This window comes from Cavia porcellus, unplaced genomic scaffold (assembly GCF_034190915.1).
Source record: "Cavia porcellus strain 051 isolate PalLab524CR breed Dunkin Hartley unplaced genomic scaffold, mCavPor4.1 scaffold_28, whole genome shotgun sequence".
In the NCBI taxonomy this organism is placed as follows: Eukaryota; Metazoa; Chordata; class Mammalia; order Rodentia; family Caviidae; genus Cavia; species Cavia porcellus.
In genome coordinates this window covers 47,229,201-47,245,646 of record NW_026947511.1, presented here as the reverse complement: position 1 = coordinate 47,245,646, position 16,446 = coordinate 47,229,201, and the positions used below count along the sequence as shown (strand labels likewise).

The 16,446-nt window shown below is 57.0% G+C and overlaps 4 protein-coding genes across 10 annotated transcripts in view; 2 read left to right on the top strand and 2 right to left on the bottom strand.

Annotated features, from left to right (window-relative positions):
* Positions 1-86: 86 nt before the first annotated feature.
* B3galt4 (beta-1,3-galactosyltransferase 4) lies at positions 87-1,831 on the top strand. The gene is made up of 2 exons (XM_003473924.5): positions 87-271; positions 462-1,831. The coding sequence occupies exon 2, from the start codon at positions 481-483 to the stop codon at positions 1,591-1,593; it is 1,113 nt and encodes a 370-aa protein (XP_003473972.3). The 5' UTR covers positions 87-271; positions 462-480; the 3' UTR covers positions 1,594-1,831.
* A 192-nt stretch (positions 1,832-2,023) lies between these two features.
* On the bottom strand, positions 2,024-9,929 carry Wdr46 (WD repeat domain 46). 2 transcript variants are annotated; one of them, XM_063239078.1, is made up of 16 exons: positions 9,771-9,929; positions 9,443-9,691; positions 9,254-9,334; positions 9,000-9,112; positions 8,799-8,886; positions 8,607-8,668; positions 7,999-8,103; positions 7,752-7,902; positions 7,515-7,650; positions 7,089-7,188; positions 6,782-6,865; positions 2,968-3,281; positions 2,781-2,875; positions 2,590-2,685; positions 2,387-2,500; positions 2,024-2,276 (listed from the first exon to the last, which is right to left on the bottom strand). In XM_063239078.1, exons 1-16 carry the CDS (start codon positions 9,837-9,839, stop codon positions 2,172-2,174), a joined length of 1,962 nt encoding a protein of 653 aa, XP_063095148.1. In that variant the 5' UTR covers positions 9,840-9,929; the 3' UTR covers positions 2,024-2,171. The 2 variants fall into 2 exon arrangements, with proteins under 2 accessions (XP_063095148.1, XP_003473970.1); XM_003473922.5 differs by lacking the exon at positions 6,782-6,865.
* Positions 9,930-10,204: 275 nt separating this feature from the next.
* Positions 10,205-11,562, top strand: Pfdn6 (prefoldin subunit 6). Of its 2 annotated transcripts, XM_003473921.5 has the most exons (5): positions 10,205-10,266; positions 10,478-10,556; positions 10,795-10,865; positions 10,950-11,074; positions 11,355-11,562. In XM_003473921.5, the coding sequence occupies exons 2-5, from the start codon at positions 10,493-10,495 to the stop codon at positions 11,488-11,490; spliced, it is 396 nt and encodes a 131-aa protein (XP_003473969.1). In that variant the 5' UTR covers positions 10,205-10,266; positions 10,478-10,492; the 3' UTR covers positions 11,491-11,562. The 2 variants fall into 2 exon arrangements, with proteins under 2 accessions (XP_003473969.1, XP_005005502.1); XM_005005445.3 differs by having other exon boundaries at positions 10,235-10,556.
* A 939-nt stretch (positions 11,563-12,501) lies between these two features.
* The window catches only part of Rgl2 (ral guanine nucleotide dissociation stimulator like 2), a 7,359-nt gene continuing 3,414 nt past the window's right edge, over positions 12,502-16,446 (bottom strand). For all 5 annotated transcript variants that reach the window (XM_003473920.5, XM_013156955.3, XM_013156953.3 and 2 more), the window contains 12 exons: positions 16,104-16,355; positions 15,924-16,027; positions 15,749-15,833; positions 15,608-15,664; positions 15,413-15,487; positions 14,840-14,872; positions 14,612-14,733; positions 14,438-14,533; positions 14,238-14,349; positions 13,833-14,126; positions 13,360-13,474; positions 12,502-13,249 (listed from right to left, as the gene is read on the bottom strand). In XM_003473920.5, coding sequence (XP_003473968.1) covers positions 13,038-13,249; positions 13,360-13,474; positions 13,833-14,126; positions 14,238-14,349; positions 14,438-14,533; positions 14,612-14,733; positions 14,840-14,872; positions 15,413-15,487; positions 15,608-15,664; positions 15,749-15,833; positions 15,924-16,027; positions 16,104-16,355 — 1,557 coding nt within the window. In that variant the 3' untranslated portion in view covers positions 12,502-13,037. The remainder of the gene's footprint in view (positions 13,250-13,359; positions 13,475-13,832; positions 14,127-14,237; positions 14,350-14,437; positions 14,534-14,611; positions 14,734-14,839; positions 14,873-15,412; positions 15,488-15,607; positions 15,665-15,748; positions 15,834-15,923; positions 16,028-16,103; positions 16,356-16,446) is intronic.

Below are 16,446 nucleotides of genomic sequence, written 5' to 3'. Positions count from 1 at the left end.
TGTGTGGTTTTTCTGTGTGCTCGGGGCCCCTGGAAGGGGTGCGGGGTGGGGGGAGGCGCTGCTGGGCCCCCGCAGTTGGGGAAGGATGCGCCACCTGGTTTTCGGACTGGACCGGTGCTGGCGATGCCCCTGCGGTATAGCTGCGCCAGCTGGCGAGGGGCGTGTGGTGCCGGCGGCCTTAAGGGGGAGCCTGAGCGGCAGCGGGCACAGGCAGACACCCCGAGCTGCACAGAGCGCTGTGGAGAACGGGAGCTGACCCCGCGCTGAGGAGGTGGGTTCTTGTCCAGGGCGCGGGCCTCCTGACGGAGATGGGAATTTCACCTTTCCCCAGGAGAGCAGGCATTTCCGGCTGCGGGTGGAGCAGGGAGAGGCCCAGGTGGGGCTGTGGCCCTGGGCTCCGGTAACTTCCCCGGGCGCCGGCCAGACTCCCGTCCTCCGAGCCTGACCTCCCTCTCTTGCAGACCCTGCCGCAAGCCCACCATGCCCCTCGGCCTCTCCCGGCGCCTCCTCCTGGCCGCACTGTTGCTGGCCGTCGCATGGACCCTCTTTGGGCCCTCGGGGGTGGGCGAGGAGCTGTTGAGCCTCTCACTGACTGCACTGCTCCCGGCCCCTGCCTCCCCCGGTCCACCGCTGGCCCTGCCCCGCCTCCTGATCCCCAACCGGGAGGCCTGCTTGGGTCCCGGGGCCCCGCCCTTCCTGCTGATCCTGGTGTGCACGGCGCCTGAGAACCGGAACCAAAGGGATGCCATCCGGGCCACTTGGGGCAGCCAGCGTCAGGCGCAAGGCCTGCGGGTGCAGACGCTCTTCTTGTTGGGGGAGCCTCGCGGGCAGCACCCCGCCGACAGTCCCCACGGGGACCTAGCCCAGGAGTCGGCAGTACAGGGCGACGTGGTGCAGGCCGCCTTCCGAGACGCGTACCGCAACCTCACCCTCAAGACCCTGGTGGGGCTCAGCTGGGCCAGCACACACTGCCCCACCGCCCGCTACGTCCTCAAAACAGACGACGACGTGTACGTCAACGTCCCCGAGCTGGTGTCTGAACTACTGCGCCGAGGGGGCCCGTGGGAGCCCCGCCAAGAGGCTGCAGCCAGCAGGGAGCAGCAGGAGGACAGCAAGCCCGTGCCGCTTCTGTACCTAGGCCGAGTGCACTGGTGGGTGAAGCCTTCCCGGGCGCCAGGAGGCCGGCACCTGGTCTCAGAGGGGCAGTGGCCTCCGGCCTGGGGCCCCTTCCCACCCTATGCCTCTGGCACCGGGTACGTGCTGTCCGCATCTGCCGTGCAGCTCATTTTGAAGGTGGCAGCCCAGGCACCCGCGCTGCCCCTGGAGGACGTCTTTGTTGGGGTGAGCGCAAGGCGGGGAGGCCTGGCCCCCACCCACTGTGTCAAGCTGGCCGGTGCCACCCACTACCCCATGGACCGGTGCTGCTACGGGAAATTCCTGCTGACCTCGCACAGACTGGACCCTGGGCAGCTGCGGGAGGCCTGGGAGCTGGTGCATGGGACGGGTGGGGAAAGGTCCAGTCCCTTTTGCTCCTGGCTCCAGGGAGCCTTGGGCATTCTGCGGTGTCGGCTTCTGGCCTGGCTGGATAGCTGAGTGACTGAGACCAGGGGAGCAGCTGCAGGTTGGCCAGCAACCCCAGGCTCAGGCCAGGGGCCCTGGAGCTACAGCCTGCCCATGTCCTCATGCCAGCCACCAGTCTGTCCCAACAGAGGACACGGGAAGAAAGCAGCCTGCCCACTCACCCCGAGGTCAGACTCCAGGAAGAAAGATGCTGTTCTCTCCAGCCAGGCTGGGACTCGAACCCCTCAATAAACTTGATTATCCAACTGCAGCAGGTCTTCACAGGGACTCCCTGACTCCCAGAGGCTGCCAGCGGCTGGGTAGAGGGGACTGCCCCAGGGAGGAGGGCACCCTAATAGGTGAGCCTAAGGCCCCAGGATGCAAGGGATGGACAAGACCCTGACCCCTCAGCCCAGGATGGCTCCCGTGGGCCAGGGGCAAGGGACAACTGGATTCCACAGTATCCCAGAACTTGTTTAATGCTGACCCACCCGAAGGGCCTGCCATCCCATGCAGGAAGGGGGGCACTGTCCTGTCCTGCCAGGGAACAGTCATCTCCCTCCAGGTGGCCCTAGGAAACAGGTGGTTCCCAGGCTACCCTGGAGCTGGGTTCAGCGCACAAATCTGTCCAGAGCTGAAGGCTGCACCCCTGTGGGCTTGGCCTTCTGCTGTTTTTGCTGCTTCTGCTGCTCCTCCAGGCTTTGCCGGACTTTGTCCTGGAGACAGGAGAGAGGAGGCCACAGGCAAGGTGAGCAGTGACAGCAGGACTGGTGCAGCCGAGGCGGCCAGGCCAGCCCGCCCACCCCCTGCCCGCCCTTCCGCTCACCCTGTGCTCCTGCTCCAGGACCTTCTTCTTTCTCTTCACCATGCTGCCCGTGGAGCTGCGGCCTTTCCGCTTTGGCTTTGGCTGGAAAGGTGCCTTGGCCTCGGGGTCGTAGCCCTGGGGGTGGGGGCCGGGGGGTAAGGGCCTGGGAGGGGGGGACCCACCTTCCGAGGCCGGCCCCGGCGCCCCGCAGCTCTCGTTCATACCAGTCTCTCCATTCGCTCCTTCTTCCGCTGCTCCAGCGAGATGACATCGACTTCCGCCAGGGCTCGGGGGTTCAGACAGATGAGCTCGGCAGGCACCTGGGGTGTCATGGGGGAAGGGCAATGGGCCCCTTGGCAAGCCCTGTGCACGGAGCCCCACCCTCAGCCAGCACCTTGTCCCACAGGGCACTCACCTTCTCTAGCAGGGCTTTCACCTCCCACTCCTGCCGCTGCTTCCGGCTGCGGTACGGGTTGCTCTCCAGGCCATCGAAGTTGGGCTCCGCGGCCCCTGTGGGCGGAAGAGCCAGGGGCTGCGGCTGAGCCGGCCAAGCCCTTGCTTGGCCCTCGCTGCCCCACCCAGATGGGCTCCGGTTCACTCACCGGGGACCAGCATGCTGGTGATGCCACCACTGTGCCCAACCCCCAGCACGTCCTCAAAGGGGCAGAACTGTAGCCCGTGCACAGGGCCTGCCAGCCGGTGGGTGAGGTAGGGCCGCTCCAGGGCGGGCAGGGTGGCCTTGCCCTGCCCTGTCCATATGTTAACCACGTCCCCCATGCCCGCGGCCAGCAGTCCTCGCTGGGAAAAAGCCAGGTGCCCCGCTCCAAGGGGCAGCGTCCGAGCGCTCAGGGGCTGGTAGGTCCCACGCAGGTCAAAGACCTTCAGCTGGTGATCCAGGCCAGAAGTGGCCATGTACCTGCGGTAGATGCGGGGTCAGTTTGTCCATCCGCATGGGTTTACTGCAGTCCATGGCCATCCACCTCAGTGTGATCAGGGAGGGAAGAGCCACTCCCACCACACAACACACACTGCTAGGCTCCTCACAGTGCAGAAGCCCAGAGAAAGGAGATCAGGTTAGTGAATGGCTGGGCTGGAAGTTAGGCCTGGTTCAGTCTGTTCTTTTTTTTTTTCTCTCTTTAACTTACTACACAGTTTGGGCTGGCCTTGAACTCACTTTGTACGCCAGGCTGCTCTTGAACTCCCAACAATCCTCCTGCCTCAGGCTCCTGAATGCTGAGATTACAGGATGTGCCACCATGCCCAGGCCTGTTTCTTTGGGGTCTGCCCTGCCACCTCTCAAGACACGTGTGGCTCTTAAGGGAGGAAACACACCAGCCCATCCTGAATGCACCGTCCCACCACAGACAGGCAGCAGAGCAGCTGGGCAGAGGGGAAAGGCTGGCTCTGGGGCATGCAGGGCAGTTCTCAAGAAAGCATGAAAAACTGCAGGTCCCAATGCACTGACACCAAAGAGCAGACACAGTGAGAAGGAAACAGCACGGGAACCAGGAGTGGGCAAACTGCAGTATTTCAGTGGCCAGACAGAGGACCCACACTCGTTATCCTGACAAATCACAGGCTGAAGACCACATGATCCCAAAGAAGCCTGCCCAGGAAGCAGTGAAGTGATGCAGTGGAGGCCCTGTGTGCCCTCTGCTTTCCTTAGCAGGAAGGAGGGAGCAGGAAGACTGAGGCAGGAGGATCCCAAATTCAAGCCCTGTCTGAGTAACTTAGCAACTCAGTGAGATCCTGTCTCAAAATAAAAAATTTAAAAAGGGCCACGGAGATGTGGCTCAGTGCAAAGGTCACAGATTCAATCTGTAGTACCTCAAAATACGCACACAGAGGGCAGAACTGGAAAGCTGGTGACAAATCATTTTATACTGCCTACTTCTCCCTGCCCAATGCGAGGATGCGGGCTACGCTACAAAGCCTGGCAATTTTCCCTCAGAGAGGGAGGCTGAAGGAGGCCTAGCAGGACAGGGACATTTGTCTGCCAAGGGACGGTGGCCTCTGCTTGGCCTGGGCAGTGCATTCAGCAGGAGTGGATTCTGAGCTCCTCTGAGACAGACTTGGCCCTGTGATAGAGCCAGTGCAGGTCCCACTGGATACTTCCAACAAGAAACCGCAGCTGGTAGCACAAGCACCTGTCTGACAAGCAGAGGTGGTAAGTTCAATCTCTGGTACCAAAAGAAAAAAGAAAACAGCAGTACAGTGGCCTGGGGGCAGTCAGGAATGACCAGGCCTCCTCCCCACTCCCATACTCACCTACGCAACTTCCTGGTAAACAGTACCCGGTGGCAGACCCCAGCTGGCCTTTACACTCAGCCATACCCTCAGCCTTTTTAATATATATTTTAAACTTTGAGACTGGGTCTTGTTAAGTAGCTAAGTTGCCCGGGGTGGGTTGTAATTTGCCACCCACCTGCCTCAGCCTCCCAGGAGTCTGGTATCACAGGTGTGCACCACCACACATTAGCCAATCCACTCTTACTTCAAGCGTCCAAAAAAACTCCAGAAAAAAAGGCCACCTTTATCTCTGGAGCCCTGAACCTGTGACAAGCTCCTGAGAGGGACCAGAAATAAGCAAGGACAAACCTAAGACCAACGAGCAGGACCCAGGGCTGCAGGTTCAATCTCTAGCACAGAGGAAAGGAAAGGGCCAGGGATTTAGCTCAGCAGCATAAGCGCCTGTCTGGCAGTGCAATGTCATCAGTTTGATCCCCGGTACCAAAACAAACAAACAAACAAAAAACAAAGAGGGAAGGGAAGAAAAAGAGACCAGAGCCGTTCAGCTATGTGATTGTTTTGTTTTGTTTTGAGAAAAGTGCCTCACTATGTAGCCAAGTTCGGTGTAGAGCTTGCAGTGATCTTCCTGCCTCAGCCTCCTAGTGCTGAGATACAAGTTTGTGCCACTGGGCTTGGCCTGCTAATTCACTTTGGGGATTTTTGTTGTTTTATCAGCCACAAACTGTTGACTGAACCCAAGGGTTCAAAAAACTAAGTAATCAAGTCCTAGACACAGGAGCCCAGGGAAGGCAAATGTCCAACAGTCTAGGCCCTGAGGTCTGCAGAAGGCGGACGACAGCCTCGGACAGGACCCACTTTCCAAGGCCAGGGGCAGAACCCGTCACTTATCCACAAAGACACGACCATGAGGTGAAGAGGGCTGGCTGTCCTGAAGGCAAGCTGGTGGTGCTGGGCTGTGGTTTTGCTGATTTTCCTAGTCCAGGGGCACAGAAAGGTGGCCAACAGCCACTGCAGACAGGTGCTGGTCAGGGGCAGCAGGGTGAAAGCAGGGGGCTGGAGCTTGGAACCTGGCTGTGTCCCTCCTGCCCCGGAGACAACAAGAGGAAGGGCGGGCAGGGGCAGAGGCAGTGGCAGAGAAGTGGCCACGCAGGGCCACCAAACTGGCAAAGCCTGGAGATCCAGGAAACACTCAACAAACAGTGATTTGGATTCTCTCAGTTACTGATGGCAGAGGAACTTGGGACTGCGTGGCTACAGGGGAATCAAAGAATTCAAACTCTCGGTGACAGGCAAGTCTGGGCAAGCAGAAGCAAGAAAGAAAAATTTTCTTTTTTGGTTTTTTTGAGATAGGGTCTCACTATGCATGTCAGGTTGGCCTCAAACTCACAGCAGCTCTCCTGCCTCAGCCTCCTGAGTGCTGGGATGACAGGCATAAACCACCACGTCCCGTGAGAAAGGAAAAGCTTTGGGAGTAAAGTGACACAAGAAATGTGAGACAACAGGTGACAACTGAGTAGAAGCCAAGTGCACCACTGGCCAAGCACCGCCACCAACCTGCCCAGCAGCACACGGCAGCCAGGGACCATGCCCGCAGCCTGAGCAGCTCAGCCCGGCCCAACCTGCAGCAGCCCGGAGGATGAAACGATTTAGAGGAAAATCCAAATCAGAGACAAGAGACTCTCAGGCAGAGCAGAAATGTAGAGGCACCCCTATACCCCATCCCTGCTCCACCCTGACATCACCGCTTAGATCTGGAGTCAGTGACAAGGAGAGGAGCATAGTGCTGAACCGTGTCACGAGCCGGCACGTTCTCCAACGTCCACACCCGCTTCACAAAGGCTGTGGGTTAGCACTTGGCCAACAGCATGGCCCACACCTGGCCCATGTCTGTCTGCACAGGTCATGAGGAAAGAATGGCTTCTGCTATGTCATGTGATTAAAAATCAAAAGAAGCCAGGCATGGTGCCACAGGCCTGCAATCCCAACACTCAGAGGGCTGAGGCAGGAGAATCGCCATAGGTTTGAGGCCAATCTGGGCTACTCAGCAAGATCCTGTCTCAAAAAAAAAAAAAAAAAAAAAAAGGTAAAACAATAACAAAAAAAGAACAAAAAAACAAAAGACTGTGACATATAAAAATTATATAAGCTGGACACAGACATGCATACCTGTGATCCCAGCACTTGGGAGGCTGAGGCAGGAGGATTGCCATGAGTCTGAGGCCACCCTGGGGTACACAGTTCAAGGCCAGCCTGAATTACAGAATGAGACCCTATCTCAAAAAAGAGAAACAGCTTACTGACCCTGTCTCTGTTCTCAGGACAAGGACACTGGCAAACAGGTTACACACTGTGCCCACAATGATAGGAACTGACACCCAGGTGCAGCATCTGTGCTGCTGGTGACACGCTGCCTTCCAGACCTTTCTGCCAGACATGACCCCCCACCGAAGTCTCATCTCAAACAGTGACTTACGTGCCTGTAGAATCCACTGCCACAGCTTGAACGCCACCACGGTGACAGAGAATCTTTGCCAGTGGCTCCTGCACTGATGGACTCCACAAAGAGACTGTACCTAGAAGTAGGAGGAAACCAAGTCCCCAAAATAAAAACCTGAGATGCTGACACCTGGGAGAGATGGGCATTTGAGACCAGAAAATAGTAAGTCAGAAGAGTGAAAAGGTGACTTTAAAGGATTCATGAAGTACAAGCACAGGACAGAAGCAGAACAGACACTCAGGCAAAGCCAGGGCTCGGTGTGGGGGCGTAAGCCTTGCAGTCCCAGTTGCTCCGCAGGATGAGCAGGAGGATCACTTGAGCCCAGGAGCTTGAGATCAGCCTAGGGAACAGAGAAAGCTAGCCTCAAAAAAAAAAAAAAAAATTCCTAAGCCGCAGACTGACCATTGCTGTGTCCCAGGTGGATGACAGCGTTGTAAGGGTTCTGAGCCATGACGTTGAGCCGTCCAGCCCGAGCATTCAGAGCCGCCACAATCTTCCCCACTGACACGTCCAGGTAGGTCAGAAACCCTGTCTCTGACTGGGAGAGCAAGAGACAATCACAGTCCTGACTGCCATCTGTGTCCCCTCTCCTGAAGCTCAGAGGACAAAGACCTTCTCACGGGCTTCACGGCGACTCACAGCTGTGGTTAAGAGGAAGTGGAAGGGCAGGAACTCAAGCCGCGTAACCCGGTCGCAGCGGCGCACACAGTGCAGCTCGATGCCCTGGTTGTCGTAGATGTGAAGCCAGCGGTTCTGAGCCACAGCAAGCAGCGCCTCTGAGTGGAGAAACCTGGGGAAAGGGTGGCTCCATGAGCTGCAGGTCGTTCAATCAGGATGGCCAGTGTCCCCCGAACCCCATCACTGACCACTGAGAGAGGACACTCACCGGATGTCCCTCACTGCCTCCATGACATTGATCTCACACATTAGCTTCTTTGTCACCCAGTCAAGGGCAGCCACGTGACCCCGACGCCCTGCAAAGGTCATATGTCTGTTGGAGGAAGAACAGGGTGTCAGGTAGGGGGCACTTAGACTCAGATCCTTTCAGATCTGCTCCATGCCAGCTCCATGTCAGGTGACAGGAGAAGTGTTGCTGTCAGCGCCCCCCATCAACAACGAAACACACAGCACAGCCAAGAGCAGGGCTGGCACGGCTGAGGAAATCCAGCCACCTCAGCTCAGGGGTTACTGCAGCTGGGTTTGGGGGAATAAGTCTGTGATCCTAGTACTCTGGGAGGCTGAGGCAGGAATACTGCAAATTCCAGTCCCACCCTGGGGAACTGTGTGACTTAGCCAGAACCTGTCTCAAAATTAAAAATCTAAAAAAAGAGCTGGAGATGCAACTCAGTGTGAAGGGTTCAACTTCCAGCACCACAAAGAAAAAAGTCACTGCAGGGGAGGGGTGCAGCTCAGAGGTAGAGCACACACTCAGTACACACAAGGCCCTGGGTTCAACCCCCTCAAACACACACAGTCACAGGAATCCAATCCTACCTCCCAGTGCGAGAGTAGTCCAACCTGTACGGTCCAAACTGCCGCAGATTCAAGTCAAAGTGCTAGGAAAGAGAAGAATGGAAAAAAATCAAGAAAGAATGGGCTTCTCCCAGTAACTCCTAGGTAAAGTCCCTGTTCTCTCTTGCCCGGCACTACTGATGAACCCCGCAGCCCCTCCCCGCTTAGCCTCACCTTGGCTGCGCTGGCAATGTCCACAGCCTCCACGATGTCAGCCTGGCGTATCTTGGCTGTGTCCTCCCCATCGTCCCCTTCCAGAAACCTGAAAGGGAGGGTCAGGACTGTAGTAGTTTCCCACTATCAAGTGGGCACAGCAAAACAAAACGAGTCCTGTAAAGCAGGAGCCGGGGAGGCTCAGACTGGGGTTCCACTCACCCAGGTTCCTCAGCAAGCAGCAGTTCAGAACGAGCAGCTTTGATGCTTATCTCTTCTTCCAAGGCTTCAGCCACCTCAAGTTTGCTTTGGGTTTTAGGCAGGGAATGTGGTAGCTATAACATTGTTGGTGAGGAAGGAGTGGAATACCAGAAAACATGTACAGTGACAGGAGAGCCACCTGGGGCAGCTCCATCCAATTTTCCCAAACACTCCATCTGTCTCCCGCCTGTGGCCGCTGTCCCGCTGGTCCTCACCTTTTTGGATTTGTCTATACGACAGAACTTCCGGGCCTTCTGCACCGGCACAGGAGCGGGGCCTGGGAATGGATCCTGGGCCTGGGGCAGGGAAGATGATTAGCAGAAGGCTCGAGTTGACCCCAAATCTTGCACCCTAAACCTTGCACAAGGTTACCCGCCCTGCCACCCAATGAGGACCCTGATCACCCCAGACAAGCTCTGCTGGGACCCCGGCTTCTTCTGTTCTCGGAGATTCTTCTGTTCTCGAGGCCTCCTCTGTTCTCGGGACTTCTTCGTGACCTGAGATTTCTTAGAGCTCCAAGACTTCTTCGAGTTGTGAGCGTTCTTCAGCTTCTGGCGGCGGAGCTCCAGATTCTTCTTCTTTTTGCGAGGGGGCCCTGGAGAGGCTCCGGCGGCGGTGGGAGCGGTCTCTTCCTCCCAGTACCGCCGCGGTTTCTACGGGCAGATCAAAAGCCATCTGATACTCCGCACCCCGACCCCAGGCTAAAACTCCCTTCTCATCCAGGTCTTTTACCTTCCGCTTGGCCTGAAGTTTGTCCTTCTTGAGCGGGACACCCTTGCCCGGCCTAGGGACTGTCTCCATCTCGAGGACTCAAACAAAAATCCACGTGCGGAAACGCAGCCGTCCCACAGTCCGCTTGGAAACTTCCGGAAGTTCTCTGACCTTCGTCCAATCAACGCCGTACCAGGTCTGAAGCCTTCAGGCGCCATCTTGACTGAGGGTACGCTTTCCTGGGGGGGAAGGCTAGGCTCTACCTAACGAATTTATGCCAGAATAATGAAAAAAAGCAAATCGAAAGCCAAGACCCAATTAACAGTGCATTTTATTTTTCTTAATTAGCTCTCCTATTTTACCTAAAACCTTCTGAGTCCAATCTTTTACGCAGAAGGCCCGTCATTAAACCTGTGGGAACTACATTTCCCAGAATGCGTCCCACAGCCTCTTTGGTCACCAAGTTGTCCCAGAATTCCTTGTTTACTTCCGGGTTTGTTAACACTGAAAGGAGAACGTGAGTAGGCTAGGAATTTTATTGAGGGGCTGGCGATCTGGTTTTGCCCTCCACTCCTGAGGCCAGCATTGAGTTGCTATCCGGGACGAGGAAGGCTGTGGTGCCCCAAAGAGCTGCCTCTCAAGACTGCTGTCATTTTCCCAGGCCGGGCCATAAAGGCGAGCTAGAGTATCTTGCAGAGCTTGATACCTAGCGCCCCTCTTTCCCGCAGGCTTTTATCCTCGCCATGGCTGAGCTAATCCAAAAGAAGCTGCAGGGAGAAGTGGAGAAATATCAACAGCTGCAGAAGGGTAAGGGAGCAGGGTCGGTGTGGCCGCGCCCCAATGCACTCACAACCCAGAGCCTTGATAGGTTTGCTGCCGGATCCGGGCTCCGCGTACAGCTGAGTCCCCTTACCGGTGCTCTCCCCTGCTCACTGGTCCCATCCTTGTCTGCTTCCTCACATCCGTTTTCTTCCTCCCGATAGGATCGGACCAGGGCGGGGGCACATTTGATGTTTCCAATCGTGTCTCTTTCTCCCACCCTCAGACTTGAGTAAATCCATGTCCGGGAGGCAGAAGCTTGAGGCACAACTAACGGAAAACAATATCGTGAAGGAGGTGAGGCACTGGGATCTAGGGGCGAGGCGAGACTTAAAAGAGCAATACTTCTGATCATATTTGTCCCACCCCCTCCTTCATCAGGAACTGGCCCTGCTGGATGGGTCCAATGTGGTCTTTAAGCTGCTGGGTCCCGTACTGGTCAAACAGGAGCTGGGGGAGGCTCGGGCCACAGTGGGAAAGAGGCTGGACTACATCACAGCCGAAATGTAAGTGCGGAGTCGCTGGAGTAGAAGCTTTGAACAGTCTGGCCAGTTCCCCCAGCCCCTCCCAACCTACCTTTTGCCTTACTTTTTGGTACCAGGAATCGAACTCGGCACCTTGCCCTTGCAAGGCAGGTGCCGTGCCACTGAGCTATATCCCCAGCCCCCTTTGCTCTCCTCTGCGTCTCAGGCTTCTCACCTGAGTCTCTTATTCTCAGCACTTTTAAGAGTAGTCATCACTGATTTTCTCCCTTCATGCTGCTTTGTCTCCCTCTCCTCCCCTCAGTAAGCGATATGAATCCCAGCTCCGGGACCTGGAGCGGCAGTCGGAGCAGCAGAGGGAGACCCTTGCTCAGCTGCAGCAGGAGTTCCGGCGAGCCCAGGCCCAGGCCGCCAAGGCAGGGACTCCTGGGGAGGCCTGACCCCATGGTGGGGGGAGGGGGGAGGCAGCTCGAGGGTCTGTACTGTAGTAGGCAATAAAATGTAAAAACAGCTGGCTGTGTTTTGCCACTGGCCACTTCTGTCATTTACCCAGCCCCTTCCACTGTGTCCTTACCCTGCCTGCCTTTCTTCCTCAGGTGCAAATTCTTGACACTAGAGCCCTGAGGCAGGTTGAAGCCTTTCTTGTTATTTTAAAAGTTCTTACTAGTGCATGTGTGTAGTTGATAAGGGTTACATTCATTGTAGGGGGTGATATGTGTACTTAACACATCTTAATTTTTGCTTCCCTTCTCCTTGAGTCTTTTCTTGAAACTAAAGCCTGACATATCTCAATCCTTCTTTAAATATATACAGTCCTATCCCTGCCAGTGACTTGGGTTAAGAAGCATGAGAACATTCACAGTATGTTGGAAAGAACCATAGTGCTCTAACCTGAGACCCCAGAAGGAAATAAGTTTATCTTCCTTACTATAAATACTCATCAGCCACCAAACAGCTCTTGCATCTCTTTGAGTTTGTTTTGCTGTTTTGATACCAGGTCTTAATTTGTATTGCAGGATAGCCCTGAACTCAGTATGGAGCCCAGGCTGGCCTCTAACTTGAGATGATCCTCCTGCCTCAGCCTCCTGAGTGTTAGGACTACAGGCCTGTGGTATGACACTCAGCTTTTTAGTTTTCTTCAGTTTGTCATCCTAAAATTTGCTTGCATAGTTTAGCCTTATTTAAAATCCCCTCAAAAAAAAAAAAATCCCCTCAAAGTTTATACATGTTTCCACAACATCATCTTCGTTTAGTTTTTTTGAGACAGGGTCTCACTATGTATTCCAGACTGGCCTTAACTCAAAGAGAACCTCCTGCCTCAGCCTCTTGAGTGCTGGGATTGCATGTACCATGCCTGGCAATTTTTTTTTTGTCCTAAAATTCTTTCATAATTCCTGAGAGCAGTCACACTGATCAGTTTAACTAGAACAACAAAAAGAACAGAACAAAAGTGAGCAGGAAAGAATAGTTTCATGCACCTTTCTTTTGGCCCCTCATGGGAGTAGCAAACACTGTACCCCATGGCTTCAGCCTTCAGCCACCTCCCCACCACAGGGACAGGGGAGTGGGACTCCAGTAGTGTTTTGGTTTATTATCTTAGTGTTGTCACAGTGACAGGAACTCCCCTGGGAGCCTGCTTCTTGCCCTGGGGCTCAGCACCAGCAGGCCTTCCCTTGGCCCTTCCCCTGCCAGGGTGTAACATGGCCCAGAAACAAGTCTGCCCACCATCAGCCACGTGCCCGTGCCTCATGAACGGTGGGGAGCTGCACACGGGTATGCAGCTTGGATTCAAGACTACCAGCTCCCCCAGAGCTGGACCCCTCAGTGGTCAGGTACAGGAGTGGCACTTCACTGCCCCAGGGTGGCTGATCACCTAGTCGGATTTCTGTCCCCGTGCCATATAATGGCCACCATCCAAGATGGCCACCCACATCTGGTATGAGCACCATGACAGAAGCCTTCTTCCTCAGAACATGAGCCTTCTTCCTCAGAACAGCGCCCGTGCGATCTTCCTCCCCGTGGCCTTGATCCTGGGGAAGGAGCCCCCTCCCCCCTCACTTGGGGGGGTTCCTGAGGCAGCGGGGCCACTGGCAGGGCTCTGCATGGAAGCTGACGGCCTCCGCCGCTGCCGGAGGAGGAAATCTTTGCACGTGCCATCCATGGCGTAGAAGACATTGGCTGAGGCTGGGATGGTCAGCTCTGTGGGGGCACAGGATAGGGCCACATGGTCACTACCCCCACAGCACCTGGATGTGGAGCACCCCACTGCTCACACCACCCCCAGTCTGCCTTCCCTCCTGGCCTCTGACCTCGCTCCCCTGGCAGCAGCTGGACCAGCTCAAAATCTGAAGCCACCTCAGAATCACGATTGTTTTTCTTAAGGACACGACTGATAACGCTTGGAGCTTTGTCCTGGCTTGTCACCTGGACAGACAGGAGACCGAAAGAACAGCAAATCGGCCACCACGGCCTCTGCTTCCCTCTCCTCCAACCTCATCCACCTGCCCAATCAAAATGGGTCACCCAAGTCTAGCCATCTGCGTTCCTGTAGCCCCTCAGCCAGCCCATGGGGTGCCCATAAAACAGGGCTGAGTCTCTGCTATGGGTTCTGGAAACCTCACAGGGCCCCCCAAAGCTCCAGGTGCAGCTGCTGGTGCACAGCAGCCATCAAAATAAAACACAAGTGCCAAAGCCAGCGGCTGGCCCTGATCCAGCACCGGCTCCCCTTGGCTACCCCCACCCCGAAGACCTCGGCCCATCCCGCAAGGCCCAGGCGCCTCACCAAGATGCTCTTGTACACACTGCCATCCTCGCCCAACTCCATCTGCACGCGGATGATTCGGCAGTCGGAAGCCCCTGGCCCAGATGCCCCTGCCCCAGACCCTGTCCCCCGGGAGGGTCCTTCTCCGGTGGCCCCACTCAGCGGGGAGCCACAGGAGGCAGAGCGGCGGTGACCTCGACCAGGCCTCGGGGAGGAGGCTGGTGGGGAGAGGTGTCGGGGGTCTGCTGGACTGTGCAGGGAAGGGCTGCCTTCCAGGGCGGAGTCCAGAGAAGAGACTGATGGCCACTTCACGTGCTGGGGACGAGCAAAACGGGACAGGCATGAGGTGGGGAAGTCTGAGGGCGGGGAGGGGGACACTCACAAGGTCAGGGTCAGGGTTAAGTCAGAGGTCAAGGGGGGCCTCACCTGGGCCAGCCGGGTCAGCAGGGGAGCTGGGGTTTCAGGCGCCTCCTCTGACCCCATGCTGGGCTGGTCCCAGGACACGAGGTGGGTGGGGCCCCCCACGGAGCTGAGAACCCTGGAGCGGCAGGAAAAGGGGAGTATTGGGGGACAAGCAGCAGGTCCCCAAGAAACGCCCTCCGCCCCTGCCCCAGCCCTGGACTCACTCTGTCCACTGCGAGATGACCAGCGTTGGCCGAAGCACCCGGGGGGCCGGAGAGTCACCAGTGCCGGGCGGCTCCACCTCGCAGGACACGCGGTGACTGGAGACAGGGCAGGGGACAGCAGTCAGCGCGCACGCACGGCGTCAGCACCCCATCCCGGCCTCGAGCAGCCCTCACCTTTGTGCCTCGGTCAGCGGCCGGAGCCCCTGAAGCCACTGCTGGATGTCAGGGTCGGGGCGGAGCTCGTAGCCACGACATTCATCCTGAAGCCGCCGCAACTCAGAAAGGACGGTGAATTCCTGGGAAGGAGCCCTCAAACTGCAGGAGCCACGATTCAGGAACCCCCAGCCTCGCCCGCCTCTCCCGACTGGAAGGCAATCCAGATGTCCGGCACCCCGCTCTCACCTTCCTCCGCTTGTCGAAATTGATGTAGCCGTTCTGCAAGGTCAGCGGGACAGGGGTGAGGTCCTAACCCCGGCTTCGGGGCTGCCCCCCCCACGCTGCCCCGCCCCCACGCCTCCGCACATGCGCCTTTAAATGGGCTTCTTGGCAGTGGTGGTGCTGGGACCCGTCCGAAGCCCCACTCGTGGCGGGCAGGACCTTGGTATGGGTTTTCATGTTTGTTGTTGTTTGTTTGCTTTTTGGTTGGGTTGTTTTGTTTTGTTTTGTTTTGTTTTGTTTGAGACACTAAGTAGCCCAGGCTGGCCTGGAACTCTCCTGGATCCTCCTGCCTTAGCCTCCCAAATGCTGGGAGGTGTCACACAACCTGCTACTTATCATAAGCCATATATGCATACCTTCCAGGCATATTGCAGCCACTTTAGATACCGGAATCCGTTTAAGCCTCACATGAACAAATATAAGCATCACAAACAACCAGCGCCCAAGGAACCTAAGCATCTGGCCCCAGCACCAGCACTGGGGCCGCCTGCGGAAGCAAAGCTGCAGAGCAGAGAGCAAAGCATCCACACCACTGACCTCCAGCTCATCCTTGGAGGCCGCATCCAGCATCACTAGATCTTTGAGGAAGGTGCCGAGGTATGGGACCACGCCCTGGGGCAGAGTGAGCTTGAGAGCCAGCCCTGCCCCCTCCCAGTGCTGTCAGCCCTCATCCATCTCACCCCTCACTGACACCCCTCCAATTCCCCGGGCCTAGCCCAGCAAGTCACTCACCCCGCCCCGGAAGCCAGGCCGAGGCACCTTCTTGGAGTTTGGCTCCAGATTCCCCTCCTGACAGAGACAAAGCGCGCAGAGGTGAGGAGTAGGCAGGTTGGGAACCAGGGCAGGCTGGGAGCCATCAGAGACAGGCCTCACCTGCAGGAGGAGCTCCCGGCTCTGGGAATAATTATCCTCTTCAGAGAAAATCTGGCAGAGGCTGGAAAAGACTCTGAGGCTGTCCCTGGAAGAGCAAAACAGGCGGCCCTGAGGACAGGCTGGCTCGGCCACCCCCAACGTCCCACACCCCCAGCCGTTTGCTTGTCCTCCCCACCTGGCTGCTTCTCCCCAGGCTGCCCTGAGCCTGTGGATGGGGCTGGACTGCAGGGCCGACACCACTGCGTACACGGAGGAGAAGTTTCGAAGCAGCCGGCACTCCTGCGGGGCCAAGAGGGAGGAGGAGTAAGGGCCCCAGACACACCGAGGTCCTCACAGGGCGACAATCCCCCCTCACCTCTGCCACACGGATCCACTTTTCCAGAAGCCGGGCCCGCTGTGGGGGTCGGAGTGGCCGCACGGTCACCTCCCCAGGCCCCTCTCCAGTTGAAGTGGCACCCAGGACAGAGCTAACCACTGCCCCTGCCACCTTGTTGAATTGTGTGACAGTAGCTCGAACAGACGGGCAGAGGTGGGAATGTCCAGGCCGGTCTCTGTGACCCCACAGCCCTCCCAGGCACTGAGAGGGGACCAGATTGAGAAACAGCTCCTGTGGGACAGAGGGCAGAGGTTAAAGTTCATAGGTGAGGCCAGTCTTCCAAGGCAGGGATCTGAGGATCTCAGATGGCCAGGGAACCAGA